The sequence below is a fragment of the Pollicipes pollicipes genome, unplaced genomic scaffold, assembly GCF_011947565.3.
Source record: "Pollicipes pollicipes isolate AB1234 unplaced genomic scaffold, Ppol_2.1 Scaffold_2555;HRSCAF=2994_pilon_pilon_pilon, whole genome shotgun sequence".
Taxonomy (NCBI): Eukaryota; Metazoa; Arthropoda; class Thecostraca; order Pollicipedomorpha; family Pollicipedidae; genus Pollicipes; species Pollicipes pollicipes.
Window position 1 is genome coordinate 38,862,455 of NW_023596136.1, and position 20,584 is coordinate 38,883,038.

The 20,584-nt window shown below is 54.9% G+C and overlaps 2 protein-coding genes across 2 annotated transcripts; one reads left to right on the forward strand and one right to left on the reverse strand.

Annotated features, from left to right (window-relative positions):
- Positions 1 to 2,057: 2,057 nt before the first annotated feature.
- LOC119102259 (uncharacterized) lies at positions 2,058 to 5,556 on the forward strand. The gene is made up of 4 exons (XM_037225632.1): positions 2,058 to 2,121; positions 2,917 to 3,144; positions 3,854 to 3,895; positions 4,560 to 5,556. The coding sequence occupies exons 2-4, from the start codon at positions 3,129 to 3,131 to the stop codon at positions 4,850 to 4,852; spliced, it is 351 nt and encodes a 116-aa protein (XP_037081527.1). The 5' UTR covers positions 2,058 to 2,121; positions 2,917 to 3,128; the 3' UTR covers positions 4,853 to 5,556.
- A 4,094-nt stretch (positions 5,557 to 9,650) lies between these two features.
- LOC119102237 (serine/arginine-rich splicing factor 4) lies at positions 9,651 to 19,067 on the reverse strand. Its single transcript, XM_037225603.1, has 10 exons — positions 18,962 to 19,067; positions 16,657 to 16,782; positions 16,337 to 16,407; positions 15,215 to 15,310; positions 14,348 to 14,417; positions 13,244 to 13,317; positions 12,387 to 12,626; positions 11,879 to 12,112; positions 11,311 to 11,385; positions 9,651 to 9,960 (listed from the first exon to the last, which is right to left on the reverse strand). The coding sequence occupies exons 2-10, from the start codon at positions 16,780 to 16,782 to the stop codon at positions 9,849 to 9,851; spliced, it is 1,098 nt and encodes a 365-aa protein (XP_037081498.1). The 5' UTR covers positions 18,962 to 19,067; the 3' UTR covers positions 9,651 to 9,848.
- Between the last annotated feature and the right edge of the window lie 1,517 nt (positions 19,068 to 20,584).

Below are 20,584 nucleotides of genomic sequence, written 5' to 3' on the forward strand. Positions count from 1 at the left end.
CTGATCAACGCGCAGGGTCTTTCGGCTGGCATTAGAGCGTGCAGTTTCTGCGAGCCGGGCCCATGATTACGACCTCCGGCCGGCCTGTGTGTGTGTGTGTGTGTGTGGTGTGTGTGTGTGTGTGTGTGTGTGTGTGTGTGTGTGTGTGTGTGGTGTGTGTGTGTGTGTGTGTGTGTGTGTGTGTGTGTGTGTGTGTGTGCGTGCGTGTGTGTGTGTGTGTGTGCGTGTGTGTGTGTGCGTGCGTGTGTGTTTGTGTGTGCGCGTGCCTGCACAAATCTACTACGACTATTTGCATGTTTTTAACACGTAAATGGCGGCCCTGTCTTTCCATCGCCCACCTGCTCAGCTTCTTCAGTCTGGTGGGCGGCTGGAATTGGAGCCCTGGACTCGGATCCCTCGGACCAGACCTCTGCCCTTACCAGCGTGCGTGAATGTTGTACTACTGATATCGTGTGAGTGAGTTACTTTCCCAGGTGGGCATTAGCGGCCAGTCGTATGGTGCCGTTGGCTACAACCACAATTTTGCCTTCCTTGTTTATTTCTGCTAATGACTAGCGTAGCATCCTAGTGGGCTTTGCAGCCTTGTCCTCTTATTTTTGTTTTTTCTTCCACCTCTTGGCAGGGAGTGTCGCAACTTGCGTTCATTATTTTTGGTGTTAACATAAGGTCCGGTGTGTCGCTGGGCCAGTGGGAGGTGGCCCATGGTCGACTGTGAATAGGTGGCGGTTCAAACAAATATAGTATTTCAATGTACCGAGAGGTGGCCGTGGCAGCACTGCAGGTGTGGCCGCTGCAGTGATGGTGCTAATTTCGTCATGTGCCTTTGTTTTGGCCCTTTTTCGTGGTGTCCTTACATATTTATCCGTGATCTTAAGGTGCTTGCATGCATTCACACTCTCGGTTATGGCGCTCCTCTGAACTTATTCGATTACAAGTCTTATTCCCGCAATAGCTAGCAAGGATGTCCCGCTTTTTGCTGCAGGTGACACAAAACGTGATTCGCCATTGAAAGTTTGATCCTGCTATCCTCTTTCTTGCTTTATCCTGCATCCTTGCGGTACCCTGCATACCTGGGGCAAGCTGCATGCGCCAACAACGAGTGGGCCGAGAGACCCCGGGAGGCGACAGCCGTCCGGGCGCCCGGCGCACATCCCGAAGACGAGTCCCTGCGTGGGTTAGGTCTCGGCGGTTTGGGCTCCAGACACAGGTAAACCTGCCACACCGTCATCTATTCTTCTTTATCCCATAGCCCTGAAAAGACCGTTACTGTTCAAAGCGACTCCAATTCAAATAGTCACATGACAAAATCGTGATTAAAACTGGCTCAGCCTGCTGAACGTCGTTTGACAGCTAGTTGACGTCCATTACATCTGAAAACCATGTTCACAAACGCCAGATATGAACGGCTCGACGTGCATAGTCTCGTTGGCCTTGAATGCCGCATGGTAAATGAAGTGACGTGATTTGAATGACATTCCTTTGGTGTCATGCATACCTGAATGACCTTGAAATAGTCTGCACGATATAGCCTGCACATCTTCGTGGGCGTGCAGCTCAGACACTAGAAGGCTTATGCCTAAAGAATGGCAAGGATGTGAACTGCACAGAATAATCTTCCAGATGGCTATTTCTGTTCAAAACCCCATACGACTGTGGAACACCTCCTTTCATGCGCAGAATCTCGTCGCACTGTCAAGTTTGATTGTTTTTGAGGCCTCATGAATTCTCCGCGGGGGATGCGGCATGAGACAAACCACCTGTCGTCGCCGGGGGAAGAGATGTGTTACACCACCTGCACCTGCATCCCGGTGAAGGCAACAAGCCTGGAGCCGACGGGAAGCGAGAGGGGTAAACTTTGCGGATCGTTCCCTTCGCCACCGCCCACCCGTCAGATCACCGGCGCCGACATGGCGCCTGCCATCTCGCGCGCCGTGCCGGCGGCGGCGGCGGCGGCGGCGGCGGCGCAGGCGCCGGCTGCGGCAGCGCGTCGGTCTCCGATCGATACGGCACCGGTCGGCCGGCGTCACCAGTGCCCCGGCCGTGCCGGCGTCGGCCGACCCCCGCCAGCTGACGGACGGGCCAGCCGCCGAGTCGTACCTCCGCCACACGTTCCTCCGTCAGGTGGGTGCGGTGGAAGGCGAGCGGCCCCGGTGACGCGTCGCCCGTCGACGGTCGCTCTCTGGCTTTAGTGGGTGGCGGCTCTAGTGGGCTCAGGTCGAGACATTTCGGCCGGGGGCGTTGGTTTGTCGGCGGGTCAAAGAAGCGTTGTAGCGCACTGTTTTCCTCTCACTGGCGTGACTGATCTATCCCAATATCGGCGGCTGACTCCGATGCCACCTTTCCTACAAAATAGATTCATAAGTCGTTGCACTTACACTTACCGTGAATTTGCTTGTCTTGCGTATTTTACATTTTTACATCACGCTTTATTATTTTCTCTTCTCAGCGGTTAAACATGCAAAAATTCAGATCACCGATTAGCGACTGAGGAATAATATGCCAATGACCGAGGTGTACGTATTTAATATTTTTACTGTAAGGCATGTTTTTACTTACTGGGTCCTTGTGTTGCCATCTCAAGTTCACAGCAGATCAGAGGATCGGTGCGCATAGGCGCAGCGTGTGGTAGCAAACGTTTTGTCTCGAACCCTTGACCTGTCGGTAATCTGGCCAGTAATCAAGCCCCTTACTCGGTCGTATCCAAGTCACAGTCCTGCTTGTATTTACTCAGGATACTAGCCGCTTCTACGGGGGACAAACAAGAGACCAGAAAATATGCCAACTTGCGCTCAGCGTCATGCTGCGGGCCATCCATCCCTTTCAACCAATGCCTGAGCGCACGGATCCCATGGCGTCCTTTGTGACCAACCTTTGTCTGTCAATAGCCACCTAGCATCATCCTTGTTCTGTGGGCAGGTACCGATCGGTCACCTCCGAAGAAGGCGGGGCGCGCTTGGGTGACCGCGAACGACGAAACCCGACTCGCGGCGCTCGCGCGCTTCGGAGCCGATTTAGCGCCAGCGTGCTGCAGCAACCGCAGGCAACCTTCCCGGCCAGCCGCGACCGCTCTGTGACCCGGGTCAAGAGGTTGCGCGGAGGAGTGAGCACGACGCCACGCTCCAGACACCATGGCGGGAACCGGCGGTACGTGTCCTAGCTGTCGGATTCGCTGTTTGATGTTATGTCGTTTCGCTGTTCTGCTGTCCTTCTAGTCTGCTTTTCGGCCGAGGCGGGCTGTTGGATTACGCTCAGCTGGATGGGTTCAAGTCCCTCTCTCTCACCGACTTGCGGTTCAGCCCGATCTTAGATTTAATTCGACAGAGGACACTGCATCATTGACTTCACGCGCATGCAAAAAAGAAAAAAAAGTAACAACACAACACTGCAACGGAGGGCGAATATGAACTATTACTTCGATCTTATTCCAAAAGATAAAGAGTTGGCCACGTCCGAGGACGAAACTGCATACCGCGGGTACCGCGAGCTCATCGACTCCGTGCAGAGACCGCGCAGTTTGCTTTGCGAAACGACGCCCTTGACCTGAGCTAGCTCTGCGAAACATCAGTCGAGGGCTCTGTAGAGCGGCACCGTCAGCGAATGACCTCTCTTATGAGGGGTCCGGAGCAGCGGCTCCCATTGCTCAGCTGCAGGTAGTCGTCCTATCACGACCATGGCCTGAAAAAGTACCGACGATATACCTAATACCGTAATCATACAGCACGCCGATTCGTTATGGTGGTATTTCTATGCACTTCCAGGACGCAGATTTATGTTATCATTTCTGTTGTGTTGGCTCATGCATGCATCAGATCCACCGACAGTTAGTTGCGCTGATATTCATTTTATTTTGCAGGACATCGCGTTAATATCGAAGACACTGCCGGCAGCTATTCAGGTAAAGCCTTCATATACTGGCTATCTGGTTAAGTACCAATTTCACCTCAGTTTCAGTGAGAGCTTTGCACTGGAAAAATGCTAGTAGCTCGCGCAAGACAGGCCGCTTTATATGACTCAGTGCGGCCTGGCTATGTCTACTAAGAGGACATCGTGAAGTTCATGTCGAGGACTTTTGAAAGAGACCGTGGAGTTATGCTTTTGACGTGGTGTATCATAGGGTCCAGGCAACAATATATGCAAGGGTGTGCTATACACTATGCGCTCCAAACAGTTCCATAGAAGTTCAAAACAATGAACAAATCATTAACGCCCGTGTCATAGGCTTTCAAAAATCTCTGAGCGGCGAAATTAACATAATCATGGACAACTGTTTCCAACCATGAATATGATCTTCGCATAGATATTTGGAGGGGGCAGGGTCTCCAGTGCACGGGTCAGTTCTGAAGTCTATCAAGAGACACAAGGGCCTCGTGTTGGAGCCATCGATCCAACATACATCCACCCCGCCCTCGCAGCGGTTTTTGAACCCGTCCCACCTCCGTCTCTGACACATCACGCCATAGCCTAAGTTAAAATTCACACACATTCACACCCTTTCCGCCGCCGATCTGGGCGTAGCGTGATCCTAGCTACACTCTACCACGTCCCTGATCTGCCCGCAGGCCTGAGCGAGGCGGAGAAGGTGCGCGTGCGCCGCGAGGTGCTGCAGGAGCCGGAGGTGCAGGAGTCGGTGGAGGACATGCGGGAGCGACTGCGCCTCATGAAGACCATCGTGGATGACACGCGCGAGGTGATGAGCGGCGCCGGGGGCGCCGAGGCGCGCCCCAAGGGCATCGCCATCGACGGCGCCATGATGGGCGCCATCTTCACCGTTATTTTGGCTGTCATCCTCGGCGCGTCGGCGCACGCCTTCCAGAATCTCTACTACGCCGTGCTTAAGCGCTTCGGTCGGTAATGGCGCGACTGGGGCGGTCGGAACGCAGAATAGCGGCGTGGCGGGGGCGATCGCGGCGCGGCGGGGCGATCGCGGCGTAGCGGGGCGATCGTGGCGAAGTCGGAGCGACGTCTGATGCCGGGACGTGTGGCCCAGGGGTGCAGCGAGCCCCGCTGAAACCGGCTGGAGTTGGCGGCTAGGAAGGAGGCCAGTCATTCCAGAGACGGGAGACAGCCGGCAGCTCACTGGCGACAAGACGCGATCGTGCCTGGCAGGTCTGATCTGATCTTCGAGGCGTGATCATGCCCGGCAGGTCTGATCTGGTCTGCACGGCGCGATAATGCCCGGCAGGTCTGATCTGATCTTCACGGCGTGATCATGCCCGGCAGGCCTGATCTGATCCGACCTGAGGCGTTGCGAGCCGTTAGGCCAGTCTTGGTAGAGTGTCGCCGCAGGCCGACCCCTTTTCAGCGGGTAAAGGCTGGTGTCATTAGCTCCCAGTGACATGGGGCTCGTGAACTCATCTGTAATGTGCTTCCTTCACTAGAATAACTCCGCCCTGGGCTTTGCACATCACACGTACCTGCCAGACAAGGCTAAGGGCTTTGCTGCATGACTTCTTGCGGTCGACACGCCCTCCTCCCTCCCTCCATCCCCCCTCCGTCCTCGACCACCAATCTAAAAGCTTGTTTACGACGGATCCAACGCGCTTTCTGAAGACGTTGGGAACAACGTATTGTGCGTCGGCCACACCCCGCTTTCGTGCCAGTTAAGATGCTTAGGGAACAGGTCTGTAGAGGCGCTCAGTATGTGTTGCTCGATAATTTTAGCAAAGTATGAATGTTAAAACGCGAGAGGCTCAACTATAGATGCAAATAAGAGAGCAAGCTACACGTAGTGCTGCCACTCAAAGCATGTCCAACCCAGGGTTCGTTTGAACGGTCACAGTACATTGCGAACATGTTAAGCACCAGCGGAAAGTCCGTCACTTGGCGATTGTCAACCATCATTTGAAAATTTGTTGAGCTTTTGTGTCCTGCATTTCGCTTTGATCACCATTTCTCAGGGTTGCACGTGTCCTGCTTTGTTGCTTGGGTGTTGCCAAGTTTTTGTCTGATTCCATTTCAAGGGATTGAGACCACGAGGAAAGGTTGTTTGTTCAACCTGCACACGTATACAGTTACCCAATAATCTCATATTTTTCGATAAATTTCCCTTTGCCAGAGATATTATGTTAGCGTTGTAACCAATATGATAATTTTTAACCCGTTCGCGGAAAAATTTAGTTGTAAATTCGAAAATTGTCAATAATCCAATGCTCTTAAAAACCACGACCCCCAGTTGAAGAACTAAGATGAGTTTTACCTTCTGGTCGTTGTTCTTGTGTAACTGAATGAGTATAGCCCGTGCGTTCGGCTCTAACGACCAAGTGCGTAAAGCTCGGCTCGTTCTGCCAGATCCCAGGGTGACAGATGCCCTCCAATAACACCGCCAGATGATAGCTCCTCCAAACAAGCGAAAGCTTACTGCTGCATGCCATTCGCCCGTCTTTCCTCAGTTATTGATTTACCCTTAATCGTCTCAACGCTTTGTTTATCGGGGACGATCTGCATGCATCATCCATCAGCGGGCTTTGGTGCTTCGGTGGCAGGAGTCTCGTCCGAACGCCCCGCGTCAAGCCCGATGACTCCCTGTGTCCCTGCGCGATGTAAGTCTCGGTGGCAGAGGACTCCCAGGTGGCCAGACGCTCATAGTCTTGCCCCGTCACACTCCATTATCACCCATCCCATAGCCTTGAAACGGTTATTGCTTGCGCAAAAAGGCCCTTCTCCAAAAAAATATGTCAATACTTCGCCTTTGATCACCGAGATCGCACATCTGCTTGTGTTCCTCAGCCGTCCCTGACTGCTGGCTGCGTCCCTGGCTGCTGGCTGCAGCCTTCACAAGCCACCTCCGGCTGGGCTGGTGAATAATGCATGCCGATAGTGTCGCACTCAGTGGGGCCCGACGCACCATACCTACTTTCTTGTTCCGTTTACATTGTAACTACAGCTAACTATGAGTGAGGAAAGAAGAAAAACGTGCAGTTCTACCAGATTGTTATTTCATTTTATTGTCTTTTGTTGTTATTTATTATCATTATTATTATTTCACATTATCATTATTCGTGGTCCTCGTCATGACCGCGAGTTCTTTAATTTATAGCAAGGCTGTCATTCTTGATGAGCTTTTTCCAAACGCAGCTTGTCGTTCGGAGGCTGTTCGTAGGGGTATGGCGCTCATGAACCGCACCACGGGCAGCAAGTCGCGGGCCACCAGGTGATTAGTGCCGAATGAGTGGGCAGTGACCGTTCCAGTGTAGTCTCTCTCGCACAAGGTCGGTGACGAAAGTAATTGAAGAACACTTCTACTCTGTGCATTTTAGACACATTTTCAACGCATGTATAAGTACGTTGTCTGCAATGCCAGCTGTCACTGGATGTGAAACATAGACGTAAAATTCGCGACACCAGTGGAGCAATGCCCTGCGAAAGGGAGGTTTCGTAACTTTTCAGATAGCACAGTTTATGAAAAGATTAGGATGACAATCGTGAACCAAATGTATGCTTGGTATCGCTGAGTGCTGAGCTGTCCAATGATCTGCGTCGTGTTCTCCCGCAATCCAGCCGTCCTCGGCGGCCCGTGGGATGAGGCCACCGGGCGCGGGCCCGCTCTTCCTGTGTTGTCCCTCGTCCTCGGTACCTATTCAGCCCATGACGTCACGGGCGCTGCGCATGCGCAGGGTGGCCGCGAAGCGCCCGGTCGCGGCTGGGGGGCGCGGGTGTAGCTGCCGCTGGGGTCAGAAGGAGCCTGACCACAGTCACCTGCGAGCAGGTTGGACCATTTTTGTCTTTTGGACATACGAAACAACACAAAAATAGACCTGCACCCCAGACCACCGAGGGCGAAGCTACGTGCGTGGTGCTTGGACTGGTGGTCACGGCTGCGTCCGTACCGTGTGCGCCTGACGGGGTATCCGCAGGCGTAGCTCCCCGACCCGGTGACGGTGTGGGGGCCCAGCGAGCCGACCGACGCCGCTTCAATAATACTCAGCTCGCGTCCGGTGTTTCTTTCTCTCGGTGCAGTTGTACGACGCGGTCCCCGATGCGATGCGATGGCGGTGCGGTGCCGCTCGTTCCAGCAGGCTTGCGACAGCACGGTCAGCGTCAGTCGTCCACCGCGGCTGGGGACGGTGGCCTCGCCCCATGATGACATTCGGCCCACTCCGACTGGCTGCCGCGGGCCACGGAGCCGAGGGGAGGACCGCCACCGAGGACGGCGGTCCTCGCCGTGAGAAAAACGCCCATGCCCCGGGCGAACACACGACAGTTCAAAAATAGCAGTTACAGTCAACATGAACGAAATCGACACCAGAGCAAAGCCCCGTGCGAACATATAAAACTAATATGCGGTAGGCGCAAAACTGCAGTCACACGCATTTGACAGGATTCGCTCTTCATCCAGGTGTGTGTAGCTAGCTCGGTTTCCTCGCTGACTCCGCGGCTCCGTTGAGCCACACACACGCCTGTTCTGGTGAACAATCATGCAGGCGAAATGTCAGGAACTCGAAGTGGGCTCATACAGGCATTTGCCCATACGTTGGCCTATGGCTGTGCACCTGATGCGAGTTACTCGGCAGCTGAGAGATGCTCCCCAGGTGACAAACATGATCAGAGCACGTACGGGCTGGGCGCACCGCACCAGTTCGAGTAACTCTTCACAGTGCCCTAACAGAACAATTTTAACATTGAGGACGTAGAAACGGAATCTGATCTGAAAGAGAATGCAGCTCATGGACGTGGCAACTCACGCACACTGCGCAGCACGATCGACAGAGGTGCACGAAGTGTTAGCGTGCGAATGCGACACGCGCGAGTTGAGCGTCCCAGTATTGTAGGGAAGATGGTACCCAAGCAGGAATATTTCCTTCACGTCGTAATTCGCCCTTCCCAGTTGCCATGTCTGCCTTCGCATCGATCAGTAACGAACAAAATCAGCGATGAGTAAATCTTCGTTATCAGCACGATACACCCGTAGTTCACTTATACGCTGCATACAGGAGTGACTTCCAAACGATGGAAACTCAGTTGTTTTTGTTGCGCGGGCGTTAATTCTCCACGCGACGTCCGACGATCTGAACTTTTCACACGACACGCCGGCGCGGCAGAAGCCGAACAGGTCGAGATGAGAACGTCGTCGAGGACGTCGAGACCTTAGGCCGTCTTAACTAGAGGACTTCGCCGGTTGGGAAAACCCAGGGTACCCGTGTGTAATGAGTATCGGGCTGGGTTGGGTACAGATTGCGGCAAAACTGCAGGTAGGAGTGTAGGTATGGGTCAGTTATGAAATCTTGATTGAATGCTTCGGTAGCGCGCGGGCACGGGCACAGCCTCATGGTTAGCGGGTGGGCATGGGCACAGCCTCGTGGGTAGTAGGTAGGCATGGGCAAAGCCTCGCGGGTAGCGGGCGGATTGCGCAAAGGAAATCGTACGCGCAAAAGGCCTATCGTACTATCGCTGTAACGTCGGGCGCCCGCGGCGCTGGGAGCCGGCCTTTGCCCTTCAGCCGACCTCCACAGGGGTCACCCGACACCGACACCGGGCCACCTCCAGCTGGGCTGCGGCGCGGCCCGCCGACAAAGCGCCCGACAAGAATAGTATCTGCGCGCGGCCCCTGACCTATGCCTGTCCGGTTCACGTTGCGGCTTCCTCCCAGTCTACCCACCGGCAGCGTGCTGGCGGCCGGCGGCCTGGCCCCGACCCAACGGTCACACAGCACAGACTCGAGACGTGTTTTATTAACCCATGTACAGTTCGTCGGTGAACACTGCCGACCACTCCCCACACTGATGCCACCTCGCCGGCGTGCAGCCTCCGCGTGCCTCCACATTCTCAGCCTCCTCAGCCTCCCGCCGTCTGCCTCCTCGCCTGGCACCGCTGCCCTAAGGGGCGGTGTCGGGCCGCCTCCCTCCTCGCGCTCAGTCGTCACCGCCCTCCTGGCCGTCGTCGCCGTTACGTCGGTCCGGAGAGCCGGCATCGGCGGGCGCGTCGCAGCGCGAGCCGGAGCCGGAGCGGGAGCGGGAGCGAGAGCTGTCGGCAGATGGCGCGCCGCATCAGTCACCAGAGAGCGGTGGCCGCCGTTGGGGATCAGCCAGCCAAAGGGAGGGGCTATTAGTTGAGCACCGCAGCCGCAGCAGCGAGACGGCACCGTTTGGCGGCATGAATAGGACCAGAAGCAGGCGGTGCTGATAATGCAGCAAAGAGAGAAAGAGGACAGCCACCGAGCAAGACACGCAGGGTCGGCACAATGGTCGGTCGCACTAGTGGACGGCGATGCGAGAACCGCGAGGTGGTGGTGCGAGCTCGGCACGGCAGCTTGGAGACACGAACCTGCTGCCGCCGTCAACACTGGGCATAAACATACACAAGCTCGGACAACACTGCGCAGATGGGGAGCAAAACGGATGGCTGTACCAGAAGGTAGAGAGCTTGTAGGATAACAAACAAAACCGAACACACAACCGTCCATTGTTCTAGGGTGCACCAAGCTACACCACACTAGCATCTGGTGCAGCCGCACTGGGGCTGGACATGCCATGGGAGGTGGGATACAACGCCGCGACGCACATCCTCCCTTCGGGATCTGCATGATGCACCGAAACCAAACGACGGAAAACTGAAGCACATTTTGTAGGGCATATCCACTTATTGGACAGTTCAAAGCACAATCAGGTCTGGCTGCCACTTCGTAGTGAACTAGCACTGCAGGAGGACGCAAAGTATTCGTGGGCATAACGAAAAGATTCATGGCAGCGAAACAACTTAATCCACATGAGGCTATGTCCCCATTTCGAGAGATATCTTGAAAGTCGCCCAGCGATAACCCGTCCGTTCGATATCTTCAAAGATGTGCCAGACGGTGGACAGCGTCTGAAGGACAAGCATCACCGTCTTCGGCGTCCGAGGTCCTGGCGCACAGCACGGCGTCTGCGCCGAGCAGCCACCCGCCGCCGGACCACCCCACAGGCGGACAACACGCGCAACCCCGCGGCACGACCGCGTGCGGCGCCAGCCGAGCGCACGCCACCGCCGGCACCGGACTGGCCCCGACCCGGCACGGTTCGGTGCCCGGCGCCCCACACCCCAAACCCGGCGCGGCACTCACACCGGGCATGAGACGGTCCCACTCCGTCTACCCGCTGCCGAAACGGCGTCAATGACTGATGCAAGAGCCCAGTTCGGCTGCAGCCGCCCGATGCCCCACCGGAACCCTGGCACGCCCCAGTTAGCATCGCGTCGCTGTCCGTGGGCACCCCGACACGGCACCAGCATTTACTCCCAACCCGCTGTGACGCTCAGCAGCTCTCCATTATTTCACAGGATTTTGAAGGCGCTAACGCAACACCGTGCGGACAAAGAACAGAAAGGGCCAAGCCTTACCGGGACTTGCTCCTGGACTTGGACTTGGAGCGGGACTTGGAGTGCGACTTCCTGCCATTGTCCTTGGACTTGGACCTGGATCAAGCCAAAACTCTGGTCAGGAACCCTGCACCTCAGTCCACATCGCTAACACAGCTTTAAGGAAATGACGTGCCGCATGTCGGGCACGCACGAACGTTCCTTCCGAAACATGGGAGAAAACAGTAACCGAGCAACTACACAGCGATTTCGATTAGCTGATATAGCACCACAGCAGTGAACAAAAAGGCGTCCTAAGTAATCAATAACGCAAGTACTGCATACAAGTACTTCGAACGCACAACAAACCGCGGAACATTGAGCGTCAGAAAGTGCGTCCGAATGGTGCGCACACCGGCGCGCAGCAGCCGCCTCATTGCTAGCAATAGCTCAGCGGAACGCAGCCTCACACACACGCAGGCGGGCGGCACGCCAGGGGTGGGGACGGGACGGGGGGCGTCTCAACCGGCCGCGCCCGTCCGCCGGCCTCTCGGCGCTGGGCCGTCTGCCGGCCGCCGCGGCGCTCGGCCGAGCCACAAACTTAGCTGACCTGGACTTGCGCTCGGCGGACTTGGACTTGCGCTCGGCAGACGCCGACCTGCGCTCGGGCGACTTGGACTTGCGCTCGGCCGACTTGGACTTGGATCTGCGTTCCTTGGACTTGGACCTGCGATCACCGGACTTGGATCTGCGGTCTACGGACTTGGATCTGCGATCTCCAGACTTGGATCTGCGATCTCCAGATTTGGACCTGCGGTCGCGGGACTTGGACCGCGACTTGGATCTTCGCCGGCAGGGGACAGACGGTGTGCGTCAGCAAAGCATCGCCAGCCGCGGCCCGAGCTCCAGGGCGGGCGCTCGGCAGGTGGGCTGCACAGTCGACACAAGCCACAAACTACCACGAACAAACTCAAAAGACTACGGCACTACACACTGTACAGCCGCCGGCGGGGAAGGGGCGCGGCGGCGGCGGCAAAACAACCAAGCCGAACAGAGGAAAACGGGCCAAGCCGGCGGCACCGCCAACCCCGCCCGGCCCCCGGGTGGCGACAGCTCACCTGGAGCGGTCGCGGCTGCGGTCCCGGCTGCGACTGCGGCTGCGGCTGCGGCTGCGACTCTTGCTGCGGCTCCTGCTGCGCGAGCGGCGGCGCGAGCGCGAGCGGCTGCGGCTGCGGCTGCGGCGGCGCGACGAGCGCAGAGAGTCGTCGATGAGCCGGATGCGGCGGCCGTTCAGCTCCGTGTCGTCCAGCTTGTCGATGGCGTGCCGCACGTCCGAGTAGGAGGCGAACTCCACCACCCTGGGGCAGGTCGGCCGTCACCACTGGGGTGCTACAGGCCGTCAGGGCAGCGCGGCCAACTCCGACGCCACTCAGGCATCACGTGGTATCCACCGCCCTGGCGGACAGAAACGGTGACGAGGGGGCACTACAGCTGCGACGTACGCCGCCAGAGACCGAACTCCACCATGCTGGTGGAAGTGGGGAGTCATCAGAGGTTATGCCACGGTAGTTAGCACGGCATGACACCCGAGGCCTGCCGGCCGCGCCAAGCGCGCACCGGCCACTGGCAAGAGGGCGTCACTGAAACCGGACACATGTGTTGCGGGCATTCGAACCGCAGCAATGCTGAGTGCGGCCCACAGCGACGACCAGCGGTCCATGCCACTGTGGTAATACGCACAAAATGTTAGGAAGTCGAGCAAACAATTCAACAACGTCACATTAACTGGTCAAGGCAAATACAAAAATATTAAACCAGCCTTGGACTCGAAGGCAAACTGCACAGACCACGAACTCCAATGCAGACAGAGCGTCACCCAGCCCACAGGCTCGGCAGGCTTCACGGTAGCGTGCCGACCCCGAGCCGGACCGCCTGCCGCCAGCGCCGCACGGCCGGCGGCGCGCGCGCCACTCACCCCTCTCCGCGGTGGTGCTTGTGTGCGTCGGCGTAAGTCACCTCGCCCGCCTGGCGCATGTAGTCCTTGAGGTCCTGGCGACCGGGGACAGGCGACACGGCGTCAGGCGATCGGCTCGCGCGCGGCGCCAGACGGGCAGACAGACCGGCGGCCGCTTAGAGCGCAGAGCGCGCGGAGTGCGCGCCTCCAGGGACGCAGCACCAGCAAGCGAGACCGCGCTTTGTCCGTGATGCGCGCAAACGCGGCAGATAAGCGGACATACTAGGATGCTGCTTGACGTATGCTAGCGACGTGAGCACCACGTAAGAGAATGCACTGAGCAACCAGCACCCTACCGTTCTGACTAAGCGACACACGGTCTGCTAATGATACATTTGATATCAAGAGCGGAGGCTCGGCGGCCGGGTCTACGCGCCGAGGCCGGTGAACACGGAAAGCGAACAAGGACGCCGGTGTCGGGCTCAGCGGGACGGCGGTCCGAGGACGCGGGCTGGTCGGCGGCCGCCGCGGGCGGGGGCCGCCGGGTCGGGACGGACGCGGGCCGGGGCGACAGACAGAAAGACGGATGCGGAGAGAAAGAGAGAGACACAGAGAGCGAGAGAGAGAAAACGGATCTGCGGCGCCGGCTACAGGGCGCGTCGGCGGGCCGTACCTGGGAGTCAGCGAGCCGAGCCAGCCAGCGGACCCTCAGAGCACACACACACGCGCCTCGCATCGCACAGCACCAGAGCGCCCGTCCGCGGCGGCGGCCGGCGGCGGCGGCCAGCCAGCGCCGACCCTCTCGTCACCGACTACCCTCAGTCATCAGTGGGGACATCTCAGGCTCCGCGTGGCCATCGGACACTCTTGAAGAGAACGGTCAGCTTCAGTGGCCAGTCCACAACCGCACACAACGCCCATCGGCAACAGAGGCCGCGCGCACGGCAGACAGCGCTCAACGACATGGCGGCGAACGCATGGCAACGGCATGATCCAGTCTCAGCACGAGTGACACACAGACTGAGGCCCGCGAGCGCCGCCGCGGCGCCCGGACGGCGCCGGGCGCGACAGGCGGCGACACCGGCGCGCGGCCGACCCGCGACCGCCGTCGGCCAGCGCGCGTACCTGCCAGCTGACACGCGAGCTCAGGTTCTCGACGATGAGCCGGTTCTCGGTGCGCGTGGGCGGTCCATACCTGCCGGCACAGCCAGCCCGTCACAGTCGGCACGCCGCCGCCGCCGGCGCGGCCGCGCGCGAGCGACGCGGCCGACGAGTCGTCGCCTCCCCCAGCCGCCGGCCTGCTCGCGGGCGCCGACCGGCCGACGTCGTGGCGGGTGTCACGTCGCGCTGCAGTGGAGGGCTGCCGACTCCGGGCCGCCTCGGACCAGTGAGCTGGTCCAGCGCCGAGCGGAGTCAGACGCGGTTCAGGCCCGAGCTTTCAGGGTCAGTCGGGGCGCTCCGGTCGGCGTCAGGGGCTCTGACCAGGATCAGGGGCTCAGGCTGTGCGCTGTCCGGTCGCCCGGATGATCTAGGGGCACCGACAAGTGCTCCGGTCAACGCAAGTTCACGTCACAGGCACGTGGCCAGGCAATCGCCAAGAGATCAGGCGACCGTCAGGTGTCCAGGTCAGCGGGTACTCATGTCATCGCCAGGAGATCGGGTCACTGTCCCGGTCGGGCGAGTACTCAGGTCACCGTCAAGCGCTCCAGTCGGGCCCCTGCCAGATGAGCTCACGACCCCGCCAGTCGACAGCAGCGGTTCATGCCGCCGGCAGGGACCCACGTCGGGACGGACTGGTGTCTCCATCCGCAAGTGCGTGCCGCACCACACCTCCGTCCACCTGCTTGACCTCGCGTCCGGGTAACCGGCCGCGGCCGACGTCGACGGGCCGATGGCGCAGCGTGACCCCCGGCCCCGCCCCGAACCGACCCGACCCGCCCCACCGCTCCTGTGGTCGCCGCCGTGGCGCCGCGCGCGCCGGCGCACACCTACTTGGTGTTGCGTCCGGGCGACGGGCCTCGGCCGCGGCTGCCGCCGCCGCCGAAGCGGTCGCGGTTCTGCGGGCCGCGCGCCCGCTCCAGCGTCACTCTGCGGGCCAAGAGAGGGGCGGCTGAGCTAGGCCGGCCGGCTCACTCACTTGTTGCTCCAGGCCGAGGGGCGGCGCGCGCCGTAGTAGTCGTCGTAGCGGCGCGACGGCCCGCGCGCCGACTCCACCGTGACCCTGGCGGCACGGCGCGGGCGGCCGGTCAGGCCGGCGAGGCGCGCGGAGGAAACCGGGCAGGTCGGAGCTGGGGCAAAGGCCAGGGGCGGAACTAGGCAGAAGGGACACGGCTAGGAAAAGGGGAGGGGGAGGTGAAGCAGAATGGGGGAGGGGGGCTACGTGAGCAGGGACGGGTCGAGCAGCAGGGAAGGTGGAATGTGTCAAAGGAGAGAAACACCTGTAAATGGTTTGAGCCTTTGGGTGCAGCAGCTACTTAGGTTAAGAAACATGGCACAACACACATGATAGGGAGAGGTAATGGCAGAGGACAAATGGGCCACCTCGAACATGCGGTGCAGGACGCTTAGGGGGTCGTGCCTGCAGCAACAAGGGAAATGATGACAGACAGGTCAGAGGATATGCCACTGGCAGAGCACATGATGGGTGAGGAATGACAAACAGGACAGGCTCAATGGCATGACTCCAGAAGGCAGGACAGACAGGACCTGGCAGGCAAAAATGATCAGGTTATGGCTGAGGTTGGAACAGCAGCCAATCCAGAGCCTCTGCATGGAGAGAGGGCTCCTACTGGAAACCTTCAGCTGCCTTCATGTAGTGTGTGTTGAGCTGGTTGTTGTTGGAATGGTGCAGCATTTTTGCACCTGGTTCCAGCTCCTGTGTGAAGAACACCCAGCAGCACCAACCATCCTGATCTGCATCCCAAAAAGGAAGTGGCTGGTCAGTCAGCTCCTCAGCATCCCCAGCAGTCTGTAGTGCATTCATAACATGGAAAATGATCACAGTTGGATGATTACACTCACATGACCATGAATGAACAGGATGAGCCTGGTGTGTTAAGCTACACACTGGAAACTACAACAGTTGCTAGGTGCATATGTTGAAGTAAGACATACCTGGCACCCAACAGTTCTCTTCCATTCAGCTCATACACTGCGTCGTCGGCATCCCTATTATCTTCAAATTCCTGTAACAAGGACATATGGAGGATCTGTCAGACTTTTTGTGAGGGGTTGACAGTAAAAGCTGTGTATGGTAAGCATGGCAGTATGGTACATCAACATATTACAACAAAGAGGCATCCACAGGATTATGTCTGGACCACACTTGAAATACAAATATATTATCACACTGATACATCCTTTGTGTAACCAAGAACAGAAAGTATGTACAAAAAGGCCAAGCAATAAGCTATAATACTAAACCTTCAACTTACCACAAACCCAAATCCATTCTTAATGAGAACATCCCTGATTCTTCCATAGCCTTTGCAGAACCTTTCAATGTCTCTTTCTCTGCAGCCATGTGTCAGGCCACCTATGTAAACTCTTGTCCCTGGCATCTGAAACAACAAATGGTTAATCAGCTGAGTGAAGCTGCCTTCAGTGATCTTCAAGCCTTGGTTTGTACACCAAACACATCACAGGATATCTGCTATGCTTCATATGTGGCCTAACTCACCAAATATATCTTTGGTCTCACTCACTACAGTACTTCATTAACCATCCTCACAACCTATGCAAATAAATATTGCTGAATGCTTTCCTACCTACTTGTAGGCTTTCTTGGGAGGCAATGAAAGGCATTAAAATACTTAAATATTTTTTCACTGTACCTGGCAATTCCAACTTCTGCTGCCAAAATGTTAGAAATTATCAAAATGAATGCCCTGCTTTACTGGCCATGTAACACAAATGGTTGTCATACCAGGGACCATATCATTAAGATATTTCTGGTGCAGTCCATACTGAACTCACAAGGAAAGCCACAGCAATCCTGCCTAGAAAGCACAAGCCTCCCAAGCATGATTCCTGTTTAAAGATCATGTCAACCATGCAACTGTCTAATCAAGATTGATTGGGCTAACTGTCAATAAAAAAACTGAGGATCAAGTCTACACCTCCAAAATTCACCACAGTTTGAGTGGCAAGGGGTCAAGTTGGTCTTCAGTGCAAATATTTTACATTGACACTAAATGCCATTGGAGCAAAGTTTGCATGCCTGCTGACTTGTCTCAGAGATACACACCATGCAAATGGGGAAAGGCATTATGGGAAGTCAATGCCAAAACTATGATGACAGTCATATCTGGTCACTGAACATTTATGAGAATGATTTCCAGATAAAACTGTTGTCAAATAGCTCTCAATCAGTGTTGTGTACCATAACACAGCAATGTCATAATCAAACTGATACATCAAGGAGTATTTTCACTGCACAGAGAACTGTGCTGTCTGTAGCAATCTTTTCCACCTAAAAATTATACTACATTTACAAGTGAGTTTGCTGTATCATATCAGATGATTGCTTTCATACCTTTACCTAACAAACATTCCCTTAAAATATACTTGGTATAATCGCTTCTCAGAATGCAAATCAAAGCACCTTAACATTTACTAACTATCCAAATCCAAGCACGGAAAAAAACAATCTGAGACAGGAAAAAATTCACCCTGGGAATGCTGGGCCAATATTCATTCTTCTGACAAACATCATTAGAATTGTTATTGTATTGTGCTACACGACTGACCAGTTCAGACAAATTTGCACAACACATTAGTTATGGCAATTATCATTCCAGCTACTTATCTTAAGATGTTCACATTTCTTGAATGATGGCCAGAAAAAATTGGATTCAGTTCAGACTATATTCTTACATGTGCTGATTGCCAAACAATCAACCACCCATCATCCAATGTGCAAGAAATTAGTTAAGGACACTTAAGTTGTATGCAACATCAGTATGCTGAACCATGTGCTCACGTTAGCCACACTCAGGCAGGGAAGGCCAACTATGCTGGATTTTCTAACAATTTTCATGTGATAATATTTTGGAGGTATGTTCACCTGATATGATATTTGAAGTACAATTCCTTCAAGCATTGACTCTCTTTGTGACAAAATTAATACAATGAACTCTGAATGCTTAGATTTACAGTGTATACCTAGGTATGTACATGTAGATGTCAAATGTAGGTATGAGTTGGAATTGTTGCTGTGATGCACTTCTATGCAAACATGATGTGTGTAACTAGCACTTTCTACCATCTTATCAAGCATACCAAATGCATTTACAATGCAGTAATTGCCAGACATGAGTAAATTCATAAATACATGTGCATCTCATGACAGCAACAAGGGCAAATAGTGATCAGGGTACTGATGTCACCTGCAGTATCAATACCAGGTGTCAAAATGTGGTTTAACTGCTGTAACTGGCAAAAATGATCGCAAATCAGTTTGTTTCAAGGACGATGTCAAATCCTTGTCAACAGAATCAGTAAACACAAACAACAGAGGCAAGTATATGAGTGGTGTTAATCATGGCAAAATCCACTTAGCAAATATCCAAGCATATCAAGGTTATACTGAAGGTTAGAACAGCGTACAAAATTGAGACCTGAAGATAGCAAAAACGGAGCCTGCTGTCTGGTCAACGGATCACAAAAGTGGCGCCCAAAATATGGATACATAACGCTCCTCTGCGTCAGCTCCCCACGCAAATCCGTGACTAATCTCACCTTGTATCTGGATATCAGCCACCGTCCGCGCACTAACACTTCCTCTGCAGGCCCAGAAGTAACTTAAAGCATCCGATGAATGCAATTATTAACGGTTGCTCTATAGCCACGATCTTACGGCCCCCGCTCCAATGCGCACTTCCCTGACCGGAAACAGCTAGAATCCCGCTCAATATGGCGCGATTTCCACAACAATCCGATTTAGAGGATGGAGACGCTTACAGCCATAAACGCACTTGCATTTAATTCTGACAGTCCTGGTGGTCAGCGCGACTTAAAACCGAGTCAGGCAGGAGTATTTCACGTAAAGTTAGTAAAAGTATTACAAGAAGCATTCATATAAACGATGTCTTCACCAAAACCATATAGCGGCAGAAGGCGTAATGAAACGCTCCATCTCTATTTTAATGGCGATGCTAGGCCTGGGGGCGGCGTGTGGCCGGGCTTGGGGATGGGGATGCAGTCTTTGCCAGACAGCTCAAATAATAAAATGTCATGTTAACGTGCTTCATCTTAGATCTGGACATACGTGTCCTGCACGTTGGTGAAACTGATCATGATTATGAAATATATGTCTTTGAGCCCAGCCAACTTTTTGTCGTTAGTAATGTCACAGAATGATGCCCGTGATCCTGACAATTTATTTCACCATCGATTAAGCGACTAGCTCCGATTTTGCTGAACGCACTCAAAACGGCTAATGATAGCACATCACCAAACATGACGCCTAGTTCGCGACACCACACGCCATTCGAGGTCTGATGACGGGGAACTCAAATCGCTCAAAAGTCCCCGGCCGATTTCGGACTTAAAGCATCCTCATTTTTACCAGCGCATGAAATAGCGTTCGTTAGAAAGACTGGGCCTCTCCAGGGCTGCCTTCAAGGTCGAAATGAGTACGGGTCGAAGGGTGGGGAAATCCATATCAGCCGGGCTGCCGGCCGGTATTAGGACTTGGATTAGGCCGCCCCCATGCCTCAGGATGATCGGCAGCGCATGAAATAGCGTCCATGTAAGATCCATCACATCTGAAGATCACCTTTCGCCATTTTAAGTAGGCTCAAACGACGGGGAGCTTCATGCCATGTAACGTTGCAGGCTTATTTTAACTCGGTAAAAATAAGAATATTCACCAGCACGTGAACGTCCATCAACCTTCCTGAGGTTTCAAGGTCAGTCATCAAGGGCTGACAATAGGACTACTTCACAGCCGTTAATTAAAGCGCTGAAGATGATGTTGGTGCTTGAAAATTCGAAATTGGTTAGTAAGTTTTCAATGGTGTGGATTTTGGGTAATTTGACATTTAAGTATTACCTTGCAAACCAGGATGGTTTGGCGAACGCCAGTTCATGCACTGGTGAATATTCTGACGTTTAAAAATCCGAAATCGGCCGATAACTTTCGGGTGATAATGAGCTTCCCGTCTTTTTAGTACGCGCGTAATCTAGCCATAAATCTAAACTTGAAGAATGATTTTGAGAGATTAGCACTACTTGGCCGGTGTTAAATTGAGGCTTAAGCGTAAAAGCCGATTCTGGAGCTAAGAAATACGAAATCGGCCTGTAACTTTTGGATGACTTTTGGATTCGGGTAACAACAGCGTGGATTTTCTTCATGTGACT